Source organism: Styela clava, chromosome 4, assembly GCF_964204865.1.
Source record: "Styela clava chromosome 4, kaStyClav1.hap1.2, whole genome shotgun sequence".
Classification (NCBI taxonomy): domain Eukaryota; kingdom Metazoa; phylum Chordata; class Ascidiacea; order Stolidobranchia; family Styelidae; genus Styela; species Styela clava.
This window is the reverse complement of record NC_135253.1, coordinates 7,071,971-7,093,500: the sequence shown is the minus strand read 5'-3', so window position 1 is coordinate 7,093,500 and position 21,530 is coordinate 7,071,971. Positions and strand designations below refer to the sequence as shown.

The window sequence follows — 21,530 nt, the reverse complement described above, 5'->3', positions numbered from 1 at the left end:
CCTGTAAATATTCCGAAGAAACAAAAATAAGTACCGGGAACGTGACGGGAGTCCATATAAACATTAACGAAAGAATAAGTTGTAAATCAAAAAATGTTATTTATCTAATAAACTGTAAAAAATGTGGGATGTAGTATATCGGCGAGACCGGAAGGTCGTTAAAATATCGTATAACAGAACATCTGAGAAGTATTACGAAAAGGAAATATGATTTTGTAGTGGGAGAACACTTCAACAAACTGGGACATTCAATAAGTGACTTTTCAGTAACTGGAATAAAAAAACTATTCAGAGACCAGGGCTATCGCCAAACAGTAGAAGCATACTACATCAACAAATTCGGAACATTGGAACCCCAAGGACTCAATTCACGGGAGAAATAGACTGTAGACTCATCTAAGAATTATTATTCAATAATAATTTTCATTTCAACGTCATATAATATTTAAATTTAACAATCACCCTTTTTCTTAAGTTTATATTATTACTCGCCCCTTGATTGGCGTTTTATTTTACTATTATTTTCAAGTGTCCCAAGTTTAATTTTAATTATAATTCAAAACTTTGGATTTATGTGCTTGCGATAGTTTTTTAATTTTTTTTTTGTCCTACTCGAAATATGCTAGATTATTAATTCATTCATTTATCATTATGAATTATTATTATATTTTAACGCTGTTTAAGATCAACATTCAGCAATAACTTTTAACCTTTTTTAATTTTGAAATTGGTTCTCACCAAACTAAGCCTTGATTTATGTTTTAATGTTGGTTTACTTCCTCGTGGTTCTCTAAGTGCCCATCATTTTAATTGCATTTAGTTACCCATCATATTCGTAAATGCAATAATAAAACTTTTTTTTTTTAATTACATCTGAAATGAGCGACACTGATATTTGTGGTTCTAATTTTCCCATCATTACTTCTACGGCTAAATGCAAATTAAATGTTTATGCATTGTTACGTCATACTTGATTTGATATTTCAAATTCATTTACCAAATTAATTTCTGTCCATTGTTGTAAACTGCTTGTCTGAGGAAGTCTGACCCTGGTCGGACGAAACGTTACAGAAATACATTTGTGTTAGTGTGCAGCTGGACTTTAATTGAATAGAATAGTCATGTTTATTCCAGCTACAGTATCCTTGCAGTATACGCATACGGATCCACTATAGCATAAAGGCATAGAGAAAAAATAAGAAGTTAGTCTCGCGCAACCCAACTCAAATTTAACCGTAACAATGACTTCATTTTATGAAAAAAAATGTCAATACATGACCTAGAAATTCATATTATGGCGTCATAACAGATTAGTTGTGGCGTCTTTGCATCAGAGGACTCTTACAATTAACATAGGCTAGGCTAGGGTGTCTCATCGTTCATATCATTAGATTACCGCCGATATAAGCATATTCTTCATTATCGCAACCCACTCGTTTTGCCGAAGGGCTGCACTTGATCGAATAGCTTTCGTAGTAGGCTCGTGAGCTAATTTTCATGATTTTTTTTACTCAAAACGTCTCTCTGATATCTCGGCTAAACATTCCGGGTAAAATCTCATGACTTTGGTGAAGATATATAAAGTGGCGATAAATGTACAGTGGCAATAGTGGTAAACGTCAAAACAAAAAATTTTCCTTACATTTTTGAAATTATAATTCCGGCTGCGTGTGGGGTTGCCAGAATGCAGCGTTTGGCGTAGTAGTACATTGTTGTTGTTGTAAACTGCTTGTCTGAGGAAGTCTGACTCTGGTCGGACGAAACGTGACAGAAATACATTTGTGTTAGTGTGCAGCTGGACTCTTTAATTGAATAGAATAGTCATGTTTATTCCAGCTACAGTATCCTTGCAGTATACGCATACGGATCCACTAGCATAAAGGCATAGAGAAAAGATAGGAAGTTAGTCTCGCGCAACCCAACTCAAATTTTTTTTTTAGAATTGATAAAAAACAAAACCCTTCATCTCCGAAAGAGATAAGACGTTGCAAGAAATGAACAGATCAATTGCATTGTTATGTCATACACGATGTCAGAGCGGTTCATTATAATAGTTAGTTACTGTTAGATTTATTTAAGAGCGGTTTTATCAATTTTTATCACTGATATGTTAGCATTTTATTTTATTCGTGCCTTGGCGGGTCATGAATAAAACGTTTATATACAGTTTAGTCTCTATCTATGGTACTTTATCAGTAAGTGGGTAATATTGTTTAGTTTTGCGCATCGTGAACAATTATAAACATAAGGAGTGCCATATTTTCTAAGCTCTTTCTAAATATTTTGTTAATAAACGACCAGACATTATTTGCGTCGTTTCACCACAGAAAATGTATGACTGGATACGTTAGTTGATTGTTAATAAACGACCAGACATTATTTGCGTCGTTTCACCACAGAAAATGTATGACTGGATACGTTAGTTGATTGCACCTAGCAAAAGAAGAAATGGATATCAAAAGGTTATGTTTTATTTTTTCCGGTGTAAATTTGCTGGTAATTGGGATGTTTATTTATTCATTCCCACAAATGCACCGATATATCTACGTTAAAAAGGATTCCGATGCCAGACCCCTAACGTTCGATGTTAATACTAATAGCGGGGAGTTGAATTGGTTGGCAGCTGGGAGGTTTCAAGAAAGATTAAAGCACAAAAGAAATGTTTGCAAAACCGCCAAATACCAGTGAGTACATCATTTTTTAATTTATGAATTTTTTCTATTCTGATAAAGTTACAATGAAAACTGGCAGTCGGTCGTATACAATGTTATAAATGTGACGAAACAGCAAATTTCGACTGATGGATAAATTTATAAAATATGAAATCTATCAGAAAATCGTTTAACTTTTAAATAATGTATTGATCAAACTAAACTTACTAAAATATTAATACGAAAATTAAGCATAAGTCTTGATAATTTGATGGTATGATAGGAAAAGTGGGCCTATCCCTATACTGCGCGTTCTTCTCAAGTACTATTAATTGGAGTAAATCCCAACTGACTCCTTCGAAGGTCAAATACGCACACAAGGATTGTAATGCCAAATATCGGTATATTGTAAAGTTGCACAACCAAAAAGAATTGTTCCAAATAGCAGGTAATGAAATAAATTATAAACATTAAAATAAGTATAAGGTTGAAATACGAATTACGAACTAGAAAAATGAAACAAAAGCAGGCGAGGATGAGCAAAATACCTCACCAATTTCTTGACATAAGAGGTTTGCATTGGTAAAACCAAAATTGCTCAAAGATATATTACACTTTTCTTTCAGAAAAACCTTGAAGAGTAATTTATTTTATTTGCTGGATATACCTAGAAGATATATTATGTGCGCACCCTTCAAATCTGGGAGTTCATCCTGGCATCACACATTTTGGGCTATGCGAAGGAAGAGAGCAAACTTGAGCATGGATTCGACATATTTTACGCATCTAGATTGGCAAGGCAATCAAGGTAGATCATTCCACATATCTGTTGAAGACGGAATAAAACTTATCACTTCCGTTCCAGGCGATGATGATTTTAATCGGGAACCTCCACCTAGATCTAGTTTCAGATTAATATTGGTAAGCTGTCCTTGACACTAAATTGTTGTGCTAACTTGAATTGGAGATAAATGATAAATTAGATATTACATTATGTACAAATCATTGCGACACGTTAGAATAATTAATTAGGCATCCACCAAAAATATGGTAATGAGGTAATTGATATTTTACATTTGGTTCTGAGTAGTAGTATATGTCGTATTCGATACCCAAATAATGTTGCACATGTTGAGCAAATGTTGATCAATGATGCAAATGTTGAGCAATACCCAAATAATGTTGCACATGTTGAGCAAATGTTGATCAATGATGCAAATGTTGAGCAATGGTGGTACGTAGGAAGTTGTTATGTAATATTGTTTCCGGTATCAGGGGATAGCGTTTGGTAATTTTCGAAAACCATATCGGCGTATGTTCAAATAATTGAAAAACGATATGGTTTAGCGAGAAATAAAATGCAACAGGCTGCGCATCGGTTTAAAAAAAAATTACAATATAAAACGGCTGATAAAAAAAGGTCGTGTTTTTCGGTCTAGTCTTTTGATTTGTATTTTTACAGTTGTTTTTATTTTTCATTACTCTTTTATTTTATTTTCGGTTTATTTTTGATTTTGAAAATTTTATTTTATTTTTTTTAAATTTTTTTTTTTTCGATAGTTCAACATATCATTTATTACAGAGATTTTATTTCACAGACTTTACTGTTGTTTTTGATAATTTGCGAATGCAATCAGCATTTCGAGTACATGTACCCACACTACTTGCATTTTAAAATTTGGATTTCATCAATATTACGTAAGTCAGTACGTATATGTGAGTATTATACGTCAGCGAAACATGACTGTATTCCTCATATCAATGCTCGCAAGTAGATTGTTCTTTCTCGTATTAGAAGTGAATAAGACATGATTTATTTGATTAGCTTTTATCATTGACAGCTTTCGTTTATGTTCTTTAGCTTCCCAAATAGGCAACCCTAGTGATTTCCCTACATTCCCCAGATGTGATGCCAGACTTCAATACCTAACTTCGGTAAAATTGTCTTTGAATATTCAGAAAATGGCATATTTATCAGTGTAGAGTAGATGGTCTGTCATATACATAACACATTTTTATAAGTTGCAAATAGTTTCATCGCTATTGGCAAAATATTTACCACCCTCTAAATTTTGAAACACAACCCCCCAATAATTAAAATATAGATATATATCGGCTGCGATCTATATCAGCTTCTCCTATCAAATCCTTCACCCAAATATATCTAAATCAATTTTGGAATACTTATATTTTGACTAACACTAGATATGAAACAAGCTTGCCTGGTGGAATGCCTTAAAATTCATCTCACTAATTTCTAGTATACGCCTGACAAAAAGTACGAGTTTAAAAATAAATATTTTTATAAATCTTTATAAGGTATTGAAATAATAACTATATATCTGTTGTTATGACTCACGCAGTGTAGGTAGCCATTACTTTCAATTATTTCATTTCCTACTAAGCTGAAATGTGGGTGGAGTTTTTTCGTTCCACGCTCCACGTACTGCTTTAACTATAAACAAGAACAATCCTTTCGAAACTTCAATGGTCATCTTAGAATTTAGATGGTGTTTCAAATTTTTATTGTTTGTTGTTGACATCAGCAAAACGTCAGTAAACATTTATATAGCGAATCTGAACAATCACTACATTTCTATTGACAGTGGGGGAAAATGTACATTTTGAGTTGAACCTATGTGGCCTATTTTCGAGTAAATAAATCTATGCATTGGTATCAAAAATCTGCGCATTGAAATAGGGGGAGAATGTACATTTTGAGTTGAACCTATGTGGCCTATTTTCGAGTAAATAAATCTATGCATTGGTATCAAAAATCTGCGCATTGGAATATTATTTTTCGCATAACATATTCTGTATATCAAAGTCTCAAGCATTCGGAATGTTCAATAGGAGGCCGAGATTGGAGAATCAACCTATAAGATCCAATATTTTCATTCTGAGTTCAGATTTATAGTAAGATGTAAGGAGTTTTCTAGAAGCCATTCTTTTATTTTTAGGAATTCCTTCGATGCTCTCAACCCAATTTGCGCTTTGCAACACGCTTTCATATAACATTCGTACAATTCTTTTAGAATTCGGTTGTAATTTTTGCTGAGATTGCGATAGTATTTTAAAGGTTATATTCATAGATATATGTAAATATTGCTATATAAGTTTAATATGAAAGCAAGCTTACATAGATATATGTAAATATTGCTATATAAGTTTAATATGAAACACTTCCAACAAGCAGTGACTCAATAGCACGAGTTGTTTTCTACGAAAAGGAGCTCTATGTATTAGCATATTTCTGTATAGAAAGGCCGAGTTGTCTGCATGATGATTTGGATGTATACCAAAATACTGCGTATTTTATGCAAACGATTCGACTTTCAAGCAAGCTCTGATATTCAGGCTTGTCCATGGGACACATTTTTCTGTCCCATTCCCATCCCATAGAAATTATGCCTGTCCCATCCCATCAGCGAAGTACATACAACAAATTTATAGATTTTATCAATGATTACACTGACAATAAAAAACTGGTAAATTTTGACTTTTCCTTATAACTATCAGCAAATATATACCTTAGTTTTTACACCTACTTCATTTTCTAGTCAAGCGAAAAATTACAGTTCATTACTATAAAAGAAATAAATTAGTTTTTAAAGCTTTTGAAGAAAAAAAAAAATACATTTTCAAAATTCATAAAACATTATTGATCAAAAATTAAACAAAGAACCTAATAACACTACAAAACTTCCACGCCCGAAGGACTAAGTTGTATATACTTATCGCTTTGTGTAAAAACTTTCACTTGAATCGTTTTTTATTTTAATTTTTGAATTTTCACTTCATTGGACGCGAAATGGACGTGTCCTTTGTCATGTCTGATATCCATTTTGTTATTATGCTATTGTTGTAGTTCGAATTCTTCTTTTTGTTGTGAAAAAATAAATCGCGTTTCTCATTACCTACAAGACCAATTGCTTTTGCTTTGATTAGTTTCAAAGACTTGTGTGGTCTTTATAGACTTATTCATTCCAAAATTTTTAACTCTTAACTATATGCAAATATATATTTGACTTCATCTTGCAGTCAAGCGAAAAATTACAGCTTATAATTAGAGAAAAATAAAATAGTTTTCAAAGTTTTTAATAAACAAAACACATTTCTCTCATTTTTAACATCCATAAAACAGTATTCATCAAAAAATAAATGAAGAATCTAATTATATTGCAAAACTTCCACGCCAGAAGGACCAAATAGTATATACCTATGAGAAATGCTTTGCGTCAGCATCTTTGTTTTGAATAGTTTTTTATTTCAATTTTGGAACTTCATTTTATTGGACACGAAATGTACCTATAATTGCTTTCTTTTTCATGTTATTGTTACGTTATTGTTGGTGTAATTTCACTTTTTGTCGCTTCTCTCTATCTATGGAACCAATTGCTTTGAATTTTGCAGTGGTTAAAGATTGTTGTACTCTAATTAATTTAAAAAACTTTTGTGGGCTCTATGAAATTTATTTTTCATTCCAAAATTAAAAAAAAATGCGTCAGTCTGCCGATACTGTACGATTATGATGCTATTTCATTTTAGCTTTCGTGTCCATATATTGGAGCATTGATTTTTTGTTTTAATAAGAGCAAGCAAGGTCATGCGCACCAACTCAGGAGTAAAGGAGACTGACCTCGATACATTGTACGAGTTAAAAATAAAATCTCCGGCAAATGTTGTTCATATGTCATAAAAAATAAAAAAAACTTGAGCACATTGATTATTCGACAAAATCGAATTTAATGAACAACCCCAGCAAAATCAGAACCAATATATCATTGAAAATTTTCTGTCAGGGTTTTTTGACGTTGGCAAGATATAGAGATTTGAATTATACGTTTTTTTTTACTAAAATCGCGGCATTGGGCCTTTCAGCAAATCTTACGATGAAAATTTTGGACTTGCAGAATATTACGGAATCTGCAACGTAGAGTGTTCTATTCACTGTAAACATCACAAAGATAGAAACTATACTCATCAAATAAACTGTCGCAAGTTCAATTATTATTCGTTTTCATACGTTTTCTGTGTGCGTAACTAATCAGTAGAGTAAATCCACATCTTGCAATCAAACTTGATTCTAAAAATATAAAAAATATGATTTGTCTCAGTATTATGCCGTAGATGCAAATGTATTTGGTGTACTTGCTTCTGAATCTACTTATTTTGAAGATTGCACTCAATATAGCATTCCACTTTTTAGATGTATATATTCGCTTTTAACAAACTTTGAAGTCAAAGAGATTACAAAAAATTAGTCTTAGGTGACCACTAACTGTATGCAAAAAAAAATATTTAATTTTTTAAAGGCACAAGTTGATATGGTATCACAAGAAGACTTGAATATTTTTTCGTCTGGAACGATTATGAAAAACGCAAAATGATAAATCGCTGATAAGAAGCCACTTCGGATTGAGAGTGCGCTACCGGTAAAGTTTTCTCGGATAGGATACGGTAGAACGAAAACTTTTGACTTACCCTTACTGGTATTTTTACGCAGGAACGTAGCAAAGTTGAAAATGTGTAATATTAAGCTGTGATTAAAGAGCATTGTTATTGCACATATACTAAAACAAAAACACTCACTTGATCCTGTTGATTGCACCTCGGACGTAATTTTGGTAATGCGTACCTAATTCTGTACTTGAATGCACTGGAAAATGGAACCGTTTCAGACCAATGTACAGTTGTACTTCGCTGATTGAAATTATTGAGATGATTTTAATAATATATCTGTCCTAAGGCTACCATAATAACAGAAACAAGAGAGCAATTCCCAAATATATGTACACGTTAACCAGAGCGAAGCAATGCTCAGCTTTGACGCTACCGGTACCCTCCAACAATTTCCGAGTTACTCGTGGCAAGAATTTACAGTATCTAACTGGACAGCCAGAGTTCCCCTGTATAAAATAATACAGCGAAATTTTGGACGAAATATCAGATTCCATACGAAATTTAGACATAAAGAAAAGTAATAGCCTTCTGGCAAAAAATCAATCTTTAACCACTGAAAATTTTAAAGCCATTGTCCAAGTATTCGAAGAGAGAAGCTATTTTTAATGATAATGATGACGAATAACAAGAACAACAACAACATAATATCGAAACAATCGCAATGTCCATTAGCGTGTCCAAAAACAAAGACATTGTAAGAAAGGTAAGGTTTGTTTTTTCGTCCGGGTGTCAACGGATCGTGAAAGTACTACATCGAGTTACTCGTGGCGTCAAATTTAATACCCATTCGAAAACCAATGTTCTTTTCCTTAGCTACTGGACTAAACGCTTTCGAAATATCAGATGTTGAATATAGTGTCATCCTCTAAAAAAATTTACTTTCCTTTTTACATAAATCATCAGGACTTCCCGTGCTCATTGTAACACCACATATTGTTTTAAGTTGAACTACGGCGTGGTTTTTCCGATGAGCCAATTTTCCGAGCAAGTATTGAAAATAGAACAATATAACAGAGTTGAACGATGATTTAGCAAAACTTTCCACAGGTTTATTCATGTTCAATAGGCTACTGAGATGACAACGTTCATTTAGTTACAATAGCTTACTTTCATTGCATATTGCATTAAATGTTTCGTTTTATCATCTGAAAGAGAGACCGCTTTCTTTGCGCCAGGCATCGTTATAAATATCAACTTTTTTACGGTATTCAAAACTTCGTGAAGAGCCTGAGGACCAAAAATAAAATGGCAAGTTGTTATTAAAATTACCTTGACAACGAACGTTCATTATGATTATTATAATATAAAATTAATGATATCGTGGTAAGGACATTCTCTAAAGTCTAAACTATACATTGTCAGTAATCATAATTACATACCAATCAGTTCTTATTGGTGACAGCACATTTGAACCCACCGACATTTGCATCCCGGACATTTGCACCCCGGACATTTGCACCCACCGACATTTGCATCCCGGACATTTGAACTCATGTGTATATCCCATGGGTTAGGGTTAGTATGGGTTCAAATATCCGTAAACAAAAAAAATTCCATAGGTGAAATAGTATAGAGGTTCAAATGTCCGGGATGCAAATGTCGGTGGGTGCAAATGTCCGGGGTGCAAATGTCCGGGATGCAAATGTCGGTGGGTTCAAATGTGCTGTCACCAATAAGAACTGATTGGTATGTAATTATGATTACTGACAATGTATAGTTTAGACTTTAGAGAATGTCCTTACCACGATATCATTAATTTTATATTATAATAATCATAATGAACGTTCGTTGTCAAGGTAATTTTAATAACAACTTGCCATTTTATTTTTGGTCCTCAGGCTCTTCACGAAGTTTTGAATACCGTAAAAAAGTTGATATTTATAACGATGCCTGGCGCAAAGAAAGCGGTCTCTCTTTCAGATGATAAAACGAAACATTTAATGCAATATGCAATGAAAGTAAGCTATTGTAACTAAATGAACGTTGTCATCTCAGTAGCCTATTGAACATGAATAAACCTGTGGAAAGTTTTGCTAAATCATCATTCAACTCTGTTATATTGTTCTATTTTCAATACTTGCTCGGAAAATTGGCTCATCGGAAAAACCACGCCGTAGTTCAACTTAAAACAATATGTGGTGTTACAATGAGCACGGGAAGTCCTGATGATTTATGTAAAAAGGAAAGTAAATTTTTTTAGAGGATGACACTATATTCAACATCTGATATTTCGAAAGCGTTTAGTCCAGTAGCTAAGGAAAAGAACATTGGTTTTCGAATGGGTATTAAATTTGACGCCACGAGTAACTCGATGTAGTACTTTCACGATCCGTTGACACCCGGACGAAAAAACAAACCTTACCTTTCTTACAATGTCTTTGTTTTTGGACACGCTAATGGACATTGCGATTGTTTCGATATTATGTTGTTGTTGTTCTTGTTATTCGTCATCATTATCATTAAAAATAGCTTCTCTCTTCGAATACTTGGACAATGGCTTTAAAATTTTCAGTGGTTAAAGATTGATTTTTTGCCAGAAGGCTATTACTTTTCTTTATGTCTAAATTTCGTATGGAATCTGATATTTCGTCCAAAATTTCGCTGTATTATTTTATACATGGGAACTCTGGCTGTCCAGTTAGATACTGTAAATTCTTGCCACGAGTAACTCGGAAATTGTTGGAGGGTACCGGTAGCGTCAAAGGTGAGCATTGCTTCGCTCTGGTTAACGTGTACATATATTTGGGAATTGCTCTCTTGTTTCTGTTATTATGGTAGCCTTAGGACAGATATATTATTAAAATCATCTCAATAATTTCAATCAGCGAAGTACAACTGTACATTGGTCTGAAACGGTTCCATTTTCCAGTGCATTCAAGTACAGAATTAGGTACGCATTACCAAAATTACGTCCGAGGTGCAATCAACAGGATCAAGTGAGTGTTTTTGTTTTAGTATATGTGCAATAACAATGCTCTTTAATCACAGCTTAATATTATACATTTTCAACTTTGCTACGTTCCTGCGTAAAAATACCAGTAAGGGTAAGTCAAAAGTTTTCGTTCTACCGTATGCTATCCGAGAAAACTTTACCGGTAGCGCACTCTCAATCCGAAGTGGCTTCTTATCAGCGATTTATCATTTTGCGTTTTTCATAATCGTTCCAGACGAAAAAATATTCAAGTCTTCTTGTGATACCATATCAACTTGTGCCTTTAAAAAATTAAATATTTTTTTTTGCATACAGTTAGTGGTCACTTAAGACTAATTTTTTGTAATCTCTTTGACTTCAAAGTTTGTTAAAAGCGAATATATACATCTAAAAAGTGGAATGCTATATTGAGTGCAATCTTCAAAATAAGTAGATTCAGAAGCAAGTACACCAAATACATTTGCATCTACGGCATAATACTGAGACAAATCATATTTTTTATATTTTTAGAATCAAGTTTGATTGCAAGATGTGGATTTACTCTACTGATTAGTTACGCACACAGAAAACGTATGAAAACGAATAATAATTGAACTTGCGACAGTTTATTTGATGAGTATAGTTTCTATCTTTGTGATGTTTACAGTGAATAGAACACTCTACGTTGCAGATTCCGTAATATTCTGCAAGTCCAAAATTTTCATCGTAAGATTTGCTGAAAGGCCCAATGCCGCGATTTTAGTAAAAAAAAACGTATAATTCAAATCTCTATATCTTGCCAACGTCAAAAAACCCTGACAGAAAATTTTCAATGATATATTGGTTCTGATTTTGCTGGGGTTGTTCATTAAATTCGATTTTGTCGAATAATCAATGTGCTCAAGTTTTTTTTATTTTTTATGACATATGAACAACATTTGCCGGAGATTTTATTTTTAACTCGTACAATGTATCGAGGTCAGTCTCCTTTACTCCTGAGTTGGTGCGCATGACCTTGCTTGCTCTTATTAAAACAAAAAATCAATGCTCCAATATATGGACACGAAAGCTAAAATGAAATAGCATCATAATCGTACAGTATCGGCAGACTGACGCATTTTTTTTTAATTTTGGAATGAAAAATAAATTTCATAGAGCCCACAAAAGTTTTTTAAATTAATTAGAGTACAACAATCTTTAACCACTGCAAAATTCAAAGCAATTGGTTCCATAGATAGAGAGAAGCGACAAAAAGTGAAATTACACCAACAATAACGTAACAATAACATGAAAAAGAAAGCAATTATAGGTACATTTCGTGTCCAATAAAATGAAGTTCCAAAATTGAAATAAAAAACTATTCAAAACAAAGATGCTGACGCAAAGCATTTCTCATAGGTATATACTATTTGGTCCTTCTGGCGTGGAAGTTTTGCAATATAATTAGATTCTTCATTTATTTTTTGATGAATACTGTTTTATGGATGTTAAAAATGAGAGAAATGTGTTTTGTTTATTAAAAACTTTGAAAACTATTTTATTTTTCTCTAATTATAAGCTGTAATTTTTCGCTTGACTGCAAGATGAAGTCAAATATATATTTGCATATAGTTAAGAGTTAAAAATTTTGGAATGAATAAGTCCATAAAGACCACACAAGTCTTTGAAACTAATCAAAGCAAAAGCAATTGGTCTTGTAGGTAATGAGAAACGCGATTTATTTTTTCACAACAAAAAGAAGAATTCGAACTACAACAATAGCATAATAACAAAATGGATATCAGACAGGACAAAGGACACGTCCATTTCGCGTCCAATGAAGTGAAAATTCAAAAATTAAAATAAAAAACGATTCAAGTGAAAGTTTTTACACAAAGCGATAAGTATATACAACTTAGTCCTTCGGGCGTGGAAGTTTTGTAGTGTTATTAGGTTCTTTGTTTAATTTTTGATCAATAATGTTTTATGAATTTTGAAAATGTATTTTTTTTTTCTTCAAAAGCTTTAAAAACTAATTTATTTCTTTTATAGTAATGAACTGTAATTTTTCGCTTGACTAGAAAATGAAGTAGGTGTAAAAACTAAGGTATATATTTGCTGATAGTTATAAGGAAAAGTCAAAATTTACCAGTTTTTTATTGTCAGTGTAATCATTGATAAAATCTATAAATTTGTTGTATGTACTTCGCTGATGGGATGGGACAGGCATAATTTCTATGGGATGGGAATGGGACAGAAAAATGTGTCCCATGGACAAGCCTGAATATCAGAGCTTGCTTGAAAGTCGAATCGTTTGCATAAAATACGCAGTATTTTGGTATACATCCAAATCATCATGCAGACAACTCGGCCTTTCTATACAGAAATATGCTAATACATAGAGCTCCTTTTCGTAGAAAACAACTCGTGCTATTGAGTCACTGCTTGTTGGAAGTGTTTCATATTAAACTTATATAGCAATATTTACATATATCTATGTAAGCTTGCTTTCATATTAAACTTATATAGCAATATTTACATATATCTATGAATATAACCTTTAAAATACTATCGCAATCTCAGCAAAAATTACAACCGAATTCTAAAAGAATTGTACGAATGTTATATGAAAGCGTGTTGCAAAGCGCAAATTGGGTTGAGAGCATCGAAGGAATTCCTAAAAATAAAAGAATGGCTTCTAGAAAACTCCTTACATCTTACTATAAATCTGAACTCAGAATGAAAATATTGGATCTTATAGGTTGATTCTCCAATCTCGGCCTCCTATTGAACATTCCGAATGCTTGAGACTTTGATATACAGAATATGTTATGCGAAAAATAATATTCCAATGCGCAGATTTTTGATACCAATGCATAGATTTATTTACTCGAAAATAGGCCACATAGGTTCAACTCAAAATGTACATTCTCCCCCTATTTCAATGCGCAGATTTTTGATACCAATGCATAGATTTATTTACTCGAAAATAGGCCACATAGGTTCAACTCAAAATGTACATTTTCCCCCACTGTCAATAGAAATGTAGTGATTGTTCAGATTCGCTATATAAATGTTTACTGACGTTTTGCTGATGTCAACAACAAACAATAAAAATTTGAAACACCATCTAAATTCTAAGATGACCATTGAAGTTTCGAAAGGATTGTTCTTGTTTATAGTTAAAGCAGTACGTGGAGCGTGGAACGAAAAAACTCCACCCACATTTCAGCTTAGTAGGAAATGAAATAATTGAAAGTAATGGCTACCTACACTGCGTGAGTCATAACAACAGATATATAGTTATTATTTCAATACCTTATAAAGATTTATAAAAATATTTATTTTTAAACTCGTACTTTTTGTCAGGCGTATACTAGAAATTAGTGAGATGAATTTTAAGGCATTCCACCAGGCAAGCTTGTTTCATATCTAGTGTTAGTCAAAATATAAGTATTCCAAAATTGATTTAGATATATTTGGGTGAAGGATTTGATAGGAGAAGCTGATATAGATCGCAGCCGATATATATCTATATTTTAATTATTGGGGGGTTGTGTTTCAAAATTTAGAGGGTGGTAAATATTTTGCCAATAGCGATGAAACTATTTGCAACTTATAAAAATGTGTTATGTATATGACAGACCATCTACTCTACACTGATAAATATGCCATTTTCTGAATATTCAAAGACAATTTTACCGAAGTTAGGTATTGAAGTCTGGCATCACATCTGGGGAATGTAGGGAAATCACTAGGGTTGCCTATTTGGGAAGCTAAAGAACATAAACGAAAGCTGTCAATGATAAAAGCTAATCAAATAAATCATGTCTTATTCACTTCTAATACGAGAAAGAACAATCTACTTGCGAGCATTGATATGAGGAATACAGTCATGTTTCGCTGACGTATAATACTCACATATACGTACTGACTTACGTAATATTGATGAAATCCAAATTTTAAAATGCAAGTAGTGTGGGTACATGTACTCGAAATGCTGATTGCATTCGCAAATTATCAAAAACAACAGTAAAGTCTGTGAAATAAAATCTCTGTAATAAATGATATGTTGAACTATCGAAAAAAAAAAAATTTAAAAAAAATAAAATAAAATTTTCAAAATCAAAAATAAACCGAAAATAAAATAAAAGAGTAATGAAAAATAAAAACAACTGTAAAAATACAAATCAAAAGACTAGACCGAAAAACACGACCTTTTTTTATCAGCTGTTTTATATTGTAATTTTTTTTTAAACCGATGCGCAGCCTGTTGCATTTTATTTCTCGCTAAACCATATCGTTTTTCAATTATTTGAACATACGCCGATATGGTTTTCGAAAATTACCAAACGCTATCCCCTGATACCGGAAACAATATTACATAACAACTTCCTACGTACCACCATTGCTCAACATTTGCATCATTGATCAACATTTGCTCAACATGTGCAACATTATTTGGGTATTGCTCAACATTTGCATCATTGATCAACATTTGCTCAACATGTGCAACATTATTTGGGTATCGAATACGACATATACTACTACTGTTCTGTGTAAATAACATAAGCTAATTTATTGTTTCTACAGCATCCAGATGTTAGTGAACAATCAAACATGATACACAACAAAAATTCTCATAACTTGAACAATCAAATAATAGCGGGATTGTTAGGAGGTTGATTTGTTGATATAATGCTAGAAATGATCTGAAATTCCAAATTCTTCAAAATTCAGTCATACTACGCATTAAATGCATAGACAATTTTTGAACCTTCTGAATTATGCGCACCAATATGGCGAACAACCTTTACTCAGGTTGTGTACCAGGTTAGGGTTCAGGTTATGCGATATCTTGGAGCGCATACTTCAGGAGCACCCATTTTTCAATGCCTATTTTTAGCGTATAATATTGATTTCGATAGTTTGTGTCGATAAACTTTAAACATTCAGAAGCTAACTTAATAGGTCACTAATCGGTTCTTACAGTACAGAATACAAATATAATTTGCTATTTAACGTAGCCTAATGGTCATCAATTAAATACTTGATTGTATAAAAGTTGATTTGTACAATAAGAAAAAAATGAACATCAAAAAACGATATTATTTACGACGACAGATTCGTGATTTCGGTCACTTATATTTGTTTAGTAAACTGCGCATGCTTTGTTGATTTAATATAAATCTTAATAAAAAACATTTATGAAGGTATGATATAATGGTGGCCTGACAGACAAAATATTTGATATATTATACCTTGTTTGACTGGTAAACAACTTATAGTGAATTCCAAATACAAATTGAGAATATTGCTAAGGAGTATCAAATCTTAAACGTGGGTTATCACGGAATTTTGGGGCAAATTTGCTTCTATATAATACTTAAAGTTTTTTTTTGCTTTTACCTCCTACATGAGGTGGGCTTCGAATTTTTCAAAGTCAACCCTGCAGAAATCCACCGATAATATTTGGTAGTCCGATGATGACTTAGTACCGAGAACTAGTCGGCATAATTTTACAATAGGTTAAATGCAAATATAGCGTTCCATGTTCTTATTTAAAACCGTATGATAGTTCTACTGGGCGTTGCATTTGACAAACTCTGCAGTGGTTTAAATACATACCAATATTTTTGAATAATATCGTTCGTTGCAATATTAGAAATGACAGAGATGTCAGAGAACCTAATAAATGGGGGTTAAAAATATATACACGATCTCTGTGCAGGACCTATCGTTGTAACATATTTTCAAGTGAAATAACGCATACTAGGCTATTTTTCCTCCCAAATTCTAGATTTCATACTTTATATGGGGTTTGTAGGCTTTTCTGATTTCGTGACCAGACCATATGTTATATGTCCTTATATAAATTCCCTAAGCATGAAACCAGAAGAAAACTATAGATCAAACTTGCTTAACTAACCCGTTGTGATGTCTCCATAGAACTCAAAGAAAACCTCTAATTTGAAACGACCTTCCAGCCTGAAGGTTATGTTGAAGTCCACGCTGCAAACTCATGCTCCAACCTCCAAAACAACAATACCTGAAGCAGTTCGTCAAATCGAGTTTTTATTCATTGATTTTTAACATTTTCTGGTTTATGACATTTCCCCAGGCGACAAGTTTTCATCATATGGGATATTCATTCATGTCAATAAATGTTTTCTCGCGAATCTCCATTAATTGCTATCCCGTGTTATAAATATTACATTGACCTTAAAATGTGTGCTTTGTTATTCAAGGGATTTCACCCCATACAAGCCTTTGTGTGAGCATCCACTAATATGCAAGGGTCAACTTTATTTTCATGAGGGACCCAATTCCCCTTATCATGGAAAGTATGCAGGATTGTACCGGGAATGTTATCTTCTTTCCAATCATACTCCGTTATGCAACAACTGATCAGTTCAATGTGTACCGGTTTGAGACAGCTGGACTGTGTTGTTAATAGCAGTGTCAACTGGAAAACATCTAGCATACACGGTATATTGATGGAATAAATGGCATACATAGGATAATATCACAAGATAGATTAGTTATGCTCAGCATGTAACATTGTCTTGTTGCATAATAATGTGGAATGAATAAAAATTTGGAATACTGCTTCATCAAGACACTAAACCATTACTGGGATTCCACGTATACCTGGTATCGGTAAATTTACCAATTTTTACAGCCCAGCTCAAGTTACAACTCCTAACATGTGTTACTAACATTCAGGGCTGCAAGATCTTCACATTATATTTAAGACACTCCAGTATTCAAATATTTAACGACAAATGATTCTTTGGCTGATGAAAACATGAAATGCATGAAGTATGCTAGTCTAAAGTTGGTTTATATACAGTGTGACTTGATAGCATCATACTTTGACTAAATATTGTATCAAACAAAGAAAACGAAATTAAACAAGAAACGAAACAAAGTGGTAAAAGCTGACTCTAAAATCAATTCGTCAAACTGTCAAAGAATACTACCAGACTGTCAGTACCGTTATGTTCAGTGCATAAAACGTCATTGCTTCATTGTCCTACAGTCAGGGCTCTCAATGCATTAGCATTTAACTGTTTAACATTACATTTTTGCTTCAATCTTTTTGAAACTGCGCGATGGGGAACTAGAATTAAATGCTAGAAACAGAGAAACACCTTACTCGCGAATGTGCGATGAAAAAAAAATCTGAAATTAGTCATCAAAGGTAGTTTTCAAACTGCAGTCGATTTTCGTTGAAGTGGTTCTCATAAATTCTCAAGTAGAAAACTAAGACGACTTTATGTAAATAGTAAGCGTCAAAAATTCTGAAAAAAAAAAACATGGAATCAAATTCATCGAAAAATTCCGTGATAACCCATCTTTAAAGAACCTGTCAAGTGAGTGTTGATATTTATGACTCTTTTTCGAAATACACTTACAATGCTATATATATTTAACAGACTCGCCATCCATTTGCAAGATTTATATCAGGCTGGAATCAAAAATTTCACGTTACGATTGATTATTGGAAAACGCTCTATCGAGGATTTCATGGATTGAAAAGTTATAAGTGAGTATAAATAGGTAAGCAGAAGACATAAACACTGCCTTTGTCACATCGGAGTCATATTAGGGATAAATATGACCCTGAATAAGGGACTAATTGAAAGAGACGAAAATTTTACAACGTGTAAATAATGGATTAAATATTACATATTTCATAATCGAGCCGCCGCCGACTACAACCGTTTTAACGGGAATATCGTAACTGTGCAAATACAGGTAGACCTCGATTTACCACGTTGTTCCGTTCTTGAGATGCGGTGTACCTCGAATTTCAGTGTAAGTTGGAACAACCTAAATGGCGGACAGTATCACTGAAACCGAGTACCATATGACTGAAGCTTAGTGATTATTCGTTCATAATCGTAATAGTTACGATGTAAATGACGAAAACCAATGAGCTCAAAGCACTGATTTTCTTGATCACAATGATCCAGTTTAAGGGCTTAAAAAATACTACAGTACAGTATTATCTTTTATATTTTTTATGGAGTGCGTTCGTAGCCTTGAAACAGCGTAAGTCGCGACCGTCGTAACCCGAGGACTCCCTGTATAGACACAGTTCAGGGGGTAATATTTCTGCAATGTTAAGTCATACAACGTAAACCTGAACGTCTTTTTAAACTCAAATACATTGACATCCGCAGCGACATAGTCATCTTTCAATCCCTTCGATTTCGAAAAGTAAAAAATATGAGACCTGAAAGATACCAATTGAGAAAAGAACTAAAAACCTAATTTCTAGTTTTTGTTTAGCCTTTTTATTTTGCATAATTATTAAGTGCGTGAACAATTAGCTAATGTGTTAAGAAACATCAGTAGGCCTCAACGGCTTGCGCATAGGTGAGATTTAGTAATGTACATTTCAATAATTAGGCAGTAAAATCCATTTTTCTTATTTAAGAAAACTTCCAACTGGCGAAAACCATGTGATGGCGTTTGAAGACTTTGCTAACTATGCAGCGAATAATTCAAAAGTAATAAGAAGCGTAGATGGACATTTTATGCCGATATCGTCAATTTGTAAACCTTGCGAATTGGATTATACTTACATTTTAAAAGCTGAAAGTATAGGCAAAGATGAACTGTGGCTGAAAAAAAGATTAGGGATGGAAGACATAGCCATATTCAGAGTAGGAGTAGGCCCGGGAAGGAGCACTACTAAAAATAATCCTGTAACAAATATCAAATACTATATGTCGAAGTTACAGCCAAATATTGTCAAACGTTTATATGAAGTTTACAAAGAAGATTTTGACACATTCGGCTATTCCTTTAATTTCACAACGTTGGAAGCTGGAGGATTTGAATAAAAAGTAATGGCAGTTTTCTATAGTAGTGTGTTATAAATATTCATTGAAGGATGACCAGAATAGTTGAAGTCAATGCTGCAAACTCTTGCTACAAACTCCAAAACAACAATACCTGGAGCAGTTCGTCAAATCAAGTTTTTATTCATTGATTTTTATCATTTTCTGGTTTATGACATTTCACCAAGCGATCACCAGTTTTCATCATATGTGATTCATTCATGTCAATAAATGTTTCCTCGCGAATCTCCATTAATTGCTATCCCGTGTTATAACTATTGCATTGACCTGCTTTGGTATTCGAGGCATTTCACTCCAAACAAGCCTTTATGTGAGCTTCCACTAATATATTGGGAATAATCAAGTAAAAGTTATCCAATGTGCAAGAAAGCACGTAGAGTCATTGAATAATATTCACGTTTAATTTTTTTTTACATATCTCATCATGCCACGTCTTCAAACTTCGCTGTGCTTTCCCCCTAAGACTTCCATCATCCCCGATTGTACCCTAATACTTACTTCGCTCATTTTCGCAATTAAGTGGTTGAAAAGCATATTCGTAATTTAGAGCCAATTTGTGTAATTATCACAATTGAAATTTAGCCGGTACATTTTGCTATGGCGGTACGCACGACGCACCGACACATTCCACTTATGTAATTATGTACTATCCCATACAAAATTCCTTTCTGTTCGTTTCATTTTTCTTGGGCTGCAAAAATAATGGCTAAAATAATAGGCTTCCGTCCCTTCACACAACTTGATGTAAAGTAGGCAGACAAAATCAGTTACCTCAATATTGGTACACACACTTCTGGAGCGCCCTTTTTTAACTTGACGACAATCTTATGAATTCTGGCTTATCGTTCTTGTTTAAAACGGTTAGATTTCATGCACCTTCAATGGCCCTAAAAAAAACCACTTTTGAATATGTAACCGATAAAACTGCAAAAAGATTTTACGAAACTAGGTTTACTCTACCCAACTCTTAAGCATCATTTCTTACGCATGCTGAATAAGTTAGATGCAAGTATGGTATTAGTTCAATTGTTAAATAATAAATATGTATTATGCTATGTTTATTGTCTGCTTGATTTCCTAATTTTAGTAACAGTTGTCAAATGTTATTGTGTTCAAGCTAGCTTCTGGATTGCTTCCGTACGATGTGATACGAGGGCATAGGGTGTTAGGGTAGGGTGTTCATCAGATAGGGTGTTCAACTCGGCTGGAAATGCTATTAATTCAAAGTGTCACTACTTCCTGAAATGTCGACATGCTAATGTATCCCTGTTACAGAATGCGCACTTGTGTAATGACATTGAATAAACGTTCTTGCCATAAAATCGCTAACAATAAATTATAGCCGGAAACTTTTTTTGAACTTATCATTGTCAAATTTTCAATATTAGCAATACTAGTACTTAAATTGTTTTTACATTTCTAGAGCTTACCAATTCAGTTAGTGATAGTTAGTGAATTGTACACTACGGGAGATAAATTTGCGATGAACTAATCATTTTTTTAATAAATTGCACTGTATAAAGGTTATTTGTACCTACGATGTCAGTTCACGGCCAAAATAAATCGTAACCAGTAACCATCTAAAATCGGTTAACCGAATATCAGGTCAATCATTCCTAGCACCGGCAAATGCCATATGCATATATAGCTAAT

General features: G+C 33.3%; 1 protein-coding gene and 1 long non-coding RNA gene across 4 annotated transcripts; one reads left to right on the top strand and one right to left on the bottom strand.

The window, feature by feature from the left end:
• Positions 1 to 2,295: 2,295 nt before the first annotated feature.
• LOC120326719 (carbohydrate sulfotransferase 10-like) lies at positions 2,296 to 19,879 on the top strand. 2 transcript variants are annotated; one of them, XM_078112264.1, is made up of 5 exons: positions 2,296 to 2,462; positions 2,601 to 2,684; positions 3,278 to 3,572; positions 18,444 to 18,553; positions 19,451 to 19,879. In XM_078112264.1, the coding sequence occupies exons 1-5, from the start codon at positions 2,449 to 2,451 to the stop codon at positions 19,857 to 19,859; spliced, it is 912 nt and encodes a 303-aa protein (XP_077968390.1). In that variant the 5' UTR covers positions 2,296 to 2,448; the 3' UTR covers positions 19,860 to 19,879. The 2 variants fall into 2 exon arrangements, with proteins under 2 accessions (XP_077968390.1, XP_077968389.1); XM_078112263.1 differs by having other exon boundaries at positions 2,298 to 2,684.
• Positions 7,287 to 9,565, bottom strand: LOC144422291 (uncharacterized). 2 transcript variants are annotated; one of them, XR_013475260.1, is made up of 4 exons: positions 9,494 to 9,565; positions 9,222 to 9,341; positions 8,244 to 8,354; positions 7,287 to 7,737 (listed from the first exon to the last, which is right to left on the bottom strand). It is a non-coding gene; the product is annotated as an uncharacterized LOC144422291 (long non-coding RNA). The 2 variants fall into 2 exon arrangements; XR_013475259.1 differs by having other exon boundaries at positions 9,222 to 9,553.
• Positions 19,880 to 21,530: the final 1,651 nt, after the last annotated feature.

Excerpts from the sequence above, each read along its gene's own strand:
- LOC120326719 (XM_078112263.1), top strand. The coding sequence starts at position 2,449 with ATGGATATCAAAAGGTTATGTTTTATTTTTTCCGGTGTAAATTTGCTG. Across the intron at positions 2,685-3,277 it reads TGCAAAACCGCCAAATACCA|AAAAACCTTGAAGAGTAATT; the intron begins GTGAGTACATCA and ends CTTTTCTTTCAG. Across the intron at positions 18,554-19,450 it reads CATGGATTGAAAAGTTATAA|AAAACTTCCAACTGGCGAAA; the intron begins GTGAGTATAAAT and ends TTCTTATTTAAG.